Source organism: Diceros bicornis, chromosome 13 (genome assembly GCF_020826845.1).
Source record: "Diceros bicornis minor isolate mBicDic1 chromosome 13, mDicBic1.mat.cur, whole genome shotgun sequence".
NCBI lineage: Eukaryota > Metazoa > Chordata > Mammalia > Perissodactyla > Rhinocerotidae > Diceros > Diceros bicornis.
The window spans coordinates 23,576,066-23,584,923 of NC_080752.1; the positions used below are offsets into that span (position 1 = coordinate 23,576,066).

Here is an 8,858-nt window from a genome sequence, read left to right on the forward strand (position 1 = left end):
TCTGCCCTGAGGGGAGCTCGAAACCAACACAACCTCACGTAGGCCGTGGCTCATAAACCCACTCGGTTTTCTCAGTGGCCCACGTGATGACCCCCCCCCGCCCCCGCCACGACAGTATCCCACTTCCTGATGGCGGGGTCTTCAGAACCTCCCTGCTTCTCTCCGTGTGGTGGACAACCTGTCAGCCAGATCACTTGATGGTGGGGACAGAAGCTGTCACGAGCCCGGCTCCGACAGCAAACCCAGAAATGACGACTGAGGAGCCGGCCTCCTCCCCGTGTTGGAGTCCCAAATGGTGAGCAAGGAAGGCACATTCCGGCTGGGGAATCCTTTCTCTCAAGTGGACAGAGAGGAGCAAAGTGGTGATGCTCCCCAGAACCTGCTCTGCACAGCGAGTGGCACCCAAATGCCACAACTGTCTCTGGTTGTCAGGCGGGGCTGGGGGGCCCAGACCCGGGGCAAAGGGCAGCAGGTCTCCCAGGCTCAGCGAGGAGAGTAAAAACACTTAGGAAAAGGGGTCCTGGAAATACTCGGATGGCTTTGCTCAGGGCCAATGCCCCAGTGGCCAGCCCAGCTTTCACAGCTCTTGGCAGGGATGAAGAACTGCCAAGTTATGGGTTGGAAGTGCCCCAGAGCTAACTTGGAGGCCGATGAGGAAGCTGGGGCTGGGGATGGCGGGGTGGAGGGGTGTGCTTGTGTGACCTGCATGTAGGTCAGAGGCCACTGGCCCCTGGACACTGCTTCTGTGTATTGTTACATCACTGGGTTGCAGAGTGGTCAGAACACCCCCGCACCCAACTGGTCAGTCTAAGGTTTGTGTGAGCGTTTGTCCTTTTCTCCTTCTCTGTCCCTCCTGCAAATGCCAAATGCCCAGCTAGCCCTAGACCCCCAGGACAAGCCCGTGTGCCCGACCAGGCGTTTGAGACTGACCCACAGTCCTCGCCACTCAGCATCATTCATCACCTCCCACGTGGGCCAGTTTTAGGGCCAAAATCTAGAAACCTTGAGAGCACATTCCTCCAGATTCAGCCCAGAGTGTTTGGCAACAAAGAGAAAATTCTAGCAAAGCCTGAGAACCCGAGTACACAGGCCTTTCGTGATGTAAGCAGGCTGGAATCCCTAATACACAGCGTTCTGCTAACCATCCCCACCCCTCACAGCAGCCCGCCAGGGACACACACTCCCCTCAACGTTGGACTCCCCAGTCTTAGAAGTCCCCACAGTGGTCTGCACACCTGGTGCTGCTAGCATGGGCTCTCCAGGAGGCTGGAGTGGGCACCTCTCCTCCCGGCCCCTTGTGGACTCGGGCTAAACCCGTAGCCTCGCTGCTGCCCAGCCTTGCCCTCGGCCTCAGCCTAGATGAGCTGGTTATTTCTGAACGTGCTTCAGTGGACTTGGCCAGCTGTTTGACGGCCCACAGAAAGAGATGCCCCAGGCTCTGATCAGGGCTGCCCAGCTCATGAAGCCTCAAACACCCGTCTTCACAGGCTGTTGGGTTCCCAATCCCATGGGCCACTAGACGTTGCTCTGTGCCAGCATTTCTGGGGCCACAGAGAGCAAGGAGGGGCTCTGACCTCAAGCCAGAGCAGGGACTTGCACCTGGAGAGAGAGCCAGCAGGCCCAGAGGGCTTTGCTTAGCTCTACCCTGTGCGACAGAGAGCCAAGGCTCATGGGGTAAATGGAAGAGAAGTCCCTGAAGGCTTCCTGGAGAAGTCTGCATTCAAAAAGAACGTTCTGAGTGCCTGCTGTGATGGGGCTGGACCTGTGCCTGGTGCTTGGTCATCCCCCCAGCAAAGGGAAGTGTGTTTTTGTCAAAACACAAAAGAGCAGCTCAGTGCGTGAGAGACACAAGTTCCCCGGGCAGGCCCAGGCTGGGCTGCTCCAGTCCAGTCTAAGGCTAGGTCCATAGGCCCATCAACACTGCCGCGGGGATGGCTTGCCTTCCTCTGTTTGCAGTCTCTCCAGGTAGGGAACGCAGGGGCTCCAGCCCCCAGCCCCTGAAGGCCCTCTGAGGCTGGCTGAGGACAATCGTTGCCTCGGCTGGATTGTTACACACGGGACGGTCATCCCTGAAAAGGCCTCTGTGGCCCGGGCCACCTGAGAGAAGAGCAGATCTGCGGGTGAGGATGGAGGGCTCTCGAGGACCGGCCGTCTGCTAGCCCTGCCTGGGAGACACCCCGAGAACCGTGGAATCCTGCGCCCTTAAACTTCCAGAGGAGCCTCTTGTGTCACAAAGTGGCCCAAGAGGGTTCCGTCTTTGTTTTGGTGAAGCGCAGAAGAGGATGCTGCAGACATGTTCAATCCACACGTGTTGGATTCTCCAGCTGTGATTTTCGACAATGGGTCCGGGCTCTGCAAAGCAGGCCTGTCTGGAGAGATTGGACCCCGCCACGTCATCAGCTCCGTCGTGGGGCACCCGAAATTCAAGATGCCTTCAGCGGGAGCCAATCAGAAGAAGTACTTTGTGGGGGAAGAAGCCCTGCACAAGGGTGAGGTCTTGCAGTTGTGCTACCCCATCGAGCGGGGCCTGGTCACAGGCTGGGAGGACATGGAGAGACTCTGGAAGCACCTCTACGAGTGGGAATTGGGAGTAAAGGCCAGCGACCGGCCGGTGCTCATGACCGAGCCCTCCCTGAACCCACGGGAGACCCGGGAGAAGATGGCCGAGGTGATGTTTGAGACCTTCAACGTGCCTGCCTTCTACCTTTCGGACCAGGCCGTGCTGGCCCTCTACGCCTCAGCCTGCGTCACGGGCCTGGTGGTGGACAGCGGAGATGGGGTCACTTGCATTGTCCCCATCTTCGAGGGGTACTCCCTGCCCCACGCGGTCACCAAGCTCTACGTGGCGGGGAGGGATATCACGGAGTACCTCACCCGGCTGCTGCTGGCCAGCGGGCGGACCTTCCCGTGTGTGCTGGACAAGGCCCTGGTGGACGACATCAAGGAGAAGCTGTGCTACGTGGCCCTGGAGCCGGAGAAGGAGCTCTCCCGGAGGCCTGAGGAGGTCCTGAGGGAGTACAAGCTGCCGGACGGCAACATTATCTGCATCGGGGACCAGCTGTACCAGGCGCCTGAGGCCCTGTTTGCACCCGACCAGCTGGGCATCCAGAACCCAGGCCTGTCCAAGATGGTCTCCTGCAGCATCACCAAGTGTGACGCTGACATCCAGAAGACACTCTTTGGGGAGATCGTGCTGTCCGGGGGCACCACTCTCTTCCACGGGCTTGATGACCGGCTTCTGAGGGAGCTGGAGCAGCTGGCTGCCAAAGGGACTCCCATCAAGATCACGGCTCCTCCTGACAGGTGGTTCTCCACGTGGATCGGCGCCTCCATCGTCACCTCCCTGAGCAGCTTCAAGCAGATGTGGGTCACCTCTGCAGATTTCAAGGAGTTTGGGGCATCCGTGGTTCAGAGAAGATGCTTCTGAGGGGCGCTGCACATGGGGCGGCCCCCACAGGGAGTGAGCTCACCCCTCAGCATTGGCAGGATGTCAATAAAAGACAAAACGGTGCCGTCTTTGGCTGTGTTGGCTTGGTTCATTCTTGGTGGCTCCAGAATAATTTCTGACGCTGGTGGTGAGTCTCTTTCAAGTGGTTTTGTCCCTCCTCCTCTCTTTCTTCTGAGAGAGCCCTGGATTATGAGTTGAGGCCATGGGCCATGTCCTTCTGCAGAGTTTATACCAAAAGCAGGGCCCAGCCCTCATGCTTGGAGCTTGATTTGGCAGAGCCCTGGAATCTGCATTTTAAACACGCATGTTAAGTCTGAGACAGAGTCAGCCGGGGGCGGACGTCAGGAACAACCAGGAACACTGCCCTGTTTAGAGGATCAACAAACCCTCACCTGGGTGGGTCCTTAGCACAATAGGGCTCTCGCTCGGCTTTTCTGGGGCCGGGCAGCTGAGCAGGATGGAGCCTGGTCCTGGGCGGATGGGCACGGGTAGGAGCAGGAATCACCGTCTGTTTAGGGCTCCCTAAGGGTCCTGCTCCAGGGATGTCAAGAATCAATGCCTCTACTTGATTAATGTGATGTTGCTGTTTGTTTTCACTCTCAAAGATGCTTATAGCATTGTTTGGGGGTAAAGTACTGGGGACAAAGTTCATGGCCATCACTGAGGTAATGGTTGAATGAATTATGCATAAAGGGAATTTCTCCACATTGACTTGGTAGAATTCTCCCAAAATATTATTGGGAGAGCAATGGAAAATACAGAGAAGTCTTTATAAAAGGATTCCCCTTTTCTTGGTAAAGAAAATGACATTTTCCCATGTGTATCTGTGCGCACTTGCACGTTCACACATAAGAGAATGTGTGTGTTGCAGGGCTGTGGGGGAAAGGAGGGAATGAGAGATAGTGCAGGGGAGGGAAGTGGGGTGGGAGAGGGAAAATCTAAAGAAAGGACAACAAAAATCTAGCTTGAATGAAAAAAGCCCGTCTATCTAAACGTGTGTGTGTGTGTGTGTGTGTGTGTGTGTGTGTGTTCAACGTCTGCAGGGCCCATCTTTTCCCATCCTTTTACTTTCAACCTACCCGTATCATACTTGAAGTAAGCATATAGTGCATTTGAAGACAGTAGATAGTTGGGTCAATGTTGTTTTTTTTTGTTTTTGTTTTTTAGTCTCTATTTCATTTATTTCCTTTCTGATTTTTATTATTTCCCTCCTGCTACTGATTTGGGGCTTTGTTTGTTCTTCTTTTTCTAATTCCTTTAGGTGCATTGTTAGATTGTTTATTTGAGTTTTTTCTTGTTTGTTGAGGTAGGCCTGTATTGCTATAAACTTCCCTCTTAGTACCGCTTTTGCTGTACCCCATAAATTTTGGCATGTCTTAATTTCATTTTCATTTGTCTCCAGGTATATTTTGATTTCTCCTTTGATTTCTTCATCGGCCCAATAGTAGTTCAGTAGCATTTTGTTTAATCTCCACATATTTGTGGCTTTTCCTGTTTTCTTCTTGTAGTTGATTTCTAGTTTCATACCGATGTGGTCAGAAAAGATACTTCATATTATTTCAATCTTCTTAAATTTATTGAGGCTTGTTTTGTGGCCTAATGTGTGATCTATCCTGGAGAATGTTCCATGTGCATTCAAAAAGAATGTGTATTCCGCAGTTTTTGGATGGAATGGGTCATTGTTTTTAACCCATGGTACCAATCTCTGCCTTTTAACTGGTGTATTTAGACCATTTACATTTAAGATAATATGTTCTGTCTTAAGACGGCCATTTAATTATTTTCTGTTTGTTTCCTCTCTTTCCTCATTCCTGTTTCTCTTTTCTTACCTTCCTGTAGGTTACTTAAACATTTTTTAGGATTCCGTCCTGATTCATCAATAAGATTTTTGAGCCTCTTGCTTTCTATTGATTTCTTAGTGATTGCTCCAGGTAAATGTCACAATTCACCAGTATTGACATTTTACCACTTGGAGTGAAGTGGATAAATCTTATTTCTATTTAGGCCCCTTTACTCTCCCAACTTTTAAAATAGAATTGTCAGGCGTTTCCTCCACGTGTGTTGAGCACAACCTCAGTGGGTGTTACGATTTTTCCTTCAACCATCAAATGATTTAAGAAACTCATGAGAATAGTCTAATATGGTTGCCCCTATTTTTACCCAATCTGGTGCTCCTTTTCCCCTCTGAAGTTCCAAGCCTCCACCTGCTGTTATTTCCTTTCTCTTTAGAGAACTTCCTTTAGCTGTTCTTTAAGGGGAGCTTTACCAGCAACAAATTCTCTTAGTTTTCTGTCATCTGAGAATGTCTTTATTTCCCCTTCATCTCTGAAGGATATTTTGACTGGATATAGAATTCATAGTCAATCATTTTCTTTCTGGGCTTGAAGAAAGTTGTGCCAGTTCCTCCTCCACAGCCCCCATGGTTTCAGATCAGAAATCCTCTGTTGTCAACTGGTGTTCCCCTATAGGTAATGTGTCGATTCTCTCTGGCTGCTTTCAAGAGTCTTTCATTGTCTTTAGTTTTCAGAAGTTTAATTAAGATGTGTCTTGGCATGGATTTCTTTGGGTTTGTCCTATTTGAGATTTATCCAACCTCTTGAATTTTTAGGTTTATGTCTTTTGCCAAACTTGGGAAGTTTTGCGCTATTATTTCTTCTAATACGTCTTGGTCCCACTCTCTTTTCTCTCCTTCTGGGTCTCTGAGGATACAGAAGTTCTCAATCTTATTATTGTCCCACAGGCCCCTGATACTTTGTTCATCATTTTTCAGTCTATTTTCTCTGTTGTTCAGATTGAGTAAATTCTATTCACCTGCCCTGAAATTCTTGGATTCTACCCTCTGTCATCTCACTCTACTATTGAACCCCTCTAGCACATTTTTTATTTCAGTTGCATTTTTTAGCTCGATAATTTCCATTTGTTTCTCTTTTATAACTTGTAATTCTTTGCTGAGGTTTTCCATTTTTGCACTTGTTTCAAGGGAATTCATAATTGCCTGCTGAAACATTTTTATGATGGCTCCTTTAAAACCCTTGCCCAGATAATTCCAACATTTGATTCCTCTCAATCTGCTCTGACAATCACGTCTGTTGATTGACTTTTCTCATTCAGTTTATGACTTTCCTGGTTCTTGGTTTGATGAGTGATTTTCTATTGTACCCTGGACATTTTGAATATGCTGAGACTCTGGATACTATTTAATCTTCTCTTTGTAGTAGGGTGTCCCCCTGTTGAGGTGTAGCATGAGGACTGTGTGGGTGAGTGTGTTAGTTTTCTGATGGGCCCTGCTGACACTACCCCAGAAATGAGGGCACTGACTCACATGGCCTCATTGCAGATGAGTGGGGAGGAGGTTCAGCTCCCCCCTGTGCTCCACTGGACCTTGCTGGAGAAAGTGGGCACCTACTAACACTGCCTCACTGCCTCTGAGTTGGGGGGAGTGCTCAGCTCCCCGCTGGGCCCACTGACAACAGGGAGGGGGGAGGTAGAACGTCAACTAGCCCACCTCCACCACCTCCTTCCATCTCGTTAATGCTGAGTGGGGCTGGAGGTCCAGGTCCCCAGTGGACTCCGCAGACACCAGGTGTGGGGGTGAAGCAGTGCTGACTAGACCCGGCTCACACCACCTTGTTCAGTCTCATTGCTGCTGGGTGGGTAGGGGCTCCTCTCACCCCTGGACCCCACCAACACCACCCAGCAGGGGAATTGGAGAGGCGCCTGCTTCTGCTGAATGGGGATGCAGCTGCTCCCTGCTCAGTGCTTCCAACACCAGCCAGCAGGGGAATGGCAGCCTCTGGAGGTGGGGAGTGGGATGGAGAGGAGGGGGGCTGGGGTAGAGTGGGGTGTTATATCCACTCGCCACTCTGCCCACTGGAGCTACAGAGGTGGTGTGAGGTTTTTCCCTCGGCCTTTGGCTGGAGTAGGGAGGATACTTCCAAAAAGGGATTCTGTGGTTAGGCCATACTTCTCCCAGTGGGAATGGGCTTTCTTGGAGCTTTCTCAGTCGATGCCTGTTGGGGATTTGGGGATGGAGGCTTCTACAGCACCCTGTTGGGAATAGATGGGAAACAATAAGGAAGCTCAGGGAACTCCACAAGTCCCATGGCCCCTGGCAGTCGCCTTCTTCCCACCTTCCAGACACTTCCTATTTTTACTTGTTGTGTTGCAACTGTGCTTTTAGTTGGGAGGAATGGGGCTCCCGAGTAATGTTTTTATCTCTTTCCATGGTACCTGAAGGTCACAAAGGAACTCAGAGAGGGCCACTGGCCCTCACTCTCAACACCCTCCCTGTCAGGGTCACTGTTTTACAGGTGAGAATATCAAGGCTCAGGAGCTGTGACTTTCCAAAGCCACTCAGGGAGCTGAGAGCAGAGCTCAGCCAGATTCTCAGTCCAGGGCTCTTTCCCTTTGTTTACCTCTTCTTCACCCTTCTCTGCCCAAGATTGTCCTCATTACCAAACCTCACCCCAAATAAAATAACTGAAACAAAGCTCCTTTTTTTCTGTTCAAGATACTATGCTTCTTTTATGGTGGCTGTTGCTTCCACTGCTATTGCTATGGTGGTGGTGATGGGGGTGATGGTATGGATGATGTTGGTGATGGTGATGATGATGTTGATGATGATGATGGTGATGAAGATGATGAAGATGATGGTGTTGATGGTGATGACCGTGATATTGATGATGATGGTGATATTGGTGATGGTGGTGACGATGAAGTTGATGTTGCTGGTGATGATGGTGATGGTGATGGTGATGATGTGATGGTGATGGTGACGATGGTGATGGTGGTGATGATGATGATGGTGATGGTGATATTGGTGATGGTGGTGACACTGAAGTTGATGGTTATGGTGACGGTGGTAATGATGATGACGGTGGTGATGGTGATGATGGCAAAGATGGTGGTAATAACAGTGGTTTCCTAAGCTCCAGGTCATCTTCAGCACTACATCCTTGGGGTGCTGCAATGTGGAGAGGGAAAGTAGCTCTCCAAGTCCCTGACAGAGGCCATAGCAGGAGTTTTGTAACCATTTTGTTTTCTAATTCTGACTTCCTTGAGGGGAGTGTCAGGCAGGCTAGGCTGCTGCTAGTGAGGGAGGTGGAGTGGGAGTAGCTGTGGGCTCAGCCTTCCCATCTGCAGCTTGACCCTTGCTTTGTCCTGGAGTTGTCTCATGTGAAAGGTCAGGACTTGGGGATGAGGTGGTCTGAGTCCTGGAGGAGGGAGAGAAATCTTCCTCTGGCTGTAAGCTACTCAGACCCTGCCTGCCAGGAGGCCAGGGGTGAATCTGAGCCCATTTCCCTGTTTCTAAGATATGGGTTCCCACTCTCCACATCTTGACAGAGGCCTCTTCCAACCCCTTCTCACCCCTTCCCATCCCTTTGGTCCCAAACAAGATCTTCTTGTGAAG

The 8,858-nt window shown here is 50.7% G+C and overlaps 1 protein-coding gene across 1 annotated transcript; it reads left to right on the forward strand.

The window, feature by feature from the left end:
• The first annotated feature begins 2,293 nt into the window (after nt 1-2,293).
• ACTRT2 (actin related protein T2) lies at nt 2,294-3,427 on the forward strand. The gene has a single exon (XM_058552007.1). The coding sequence runs from the start codon at nt 2,294-2,296 to the stop codon at nt 3,425-3,427; it is 1,134 nt and encodes a 377-aa protein (XP_058407990.1).
• The last annotated feature ends 5,431 nt before the right edge of the window (nt 3,428-8,858 follow it).

Coding starts and splice junctions, on each gene's coding strand:
- ACTRT2 (XM_058552007.1), top strand. CDS start 2,294: ATGTTCAATCCACACGTGTTGGATTCTCCAGCTGTGATTTTCGACAAT.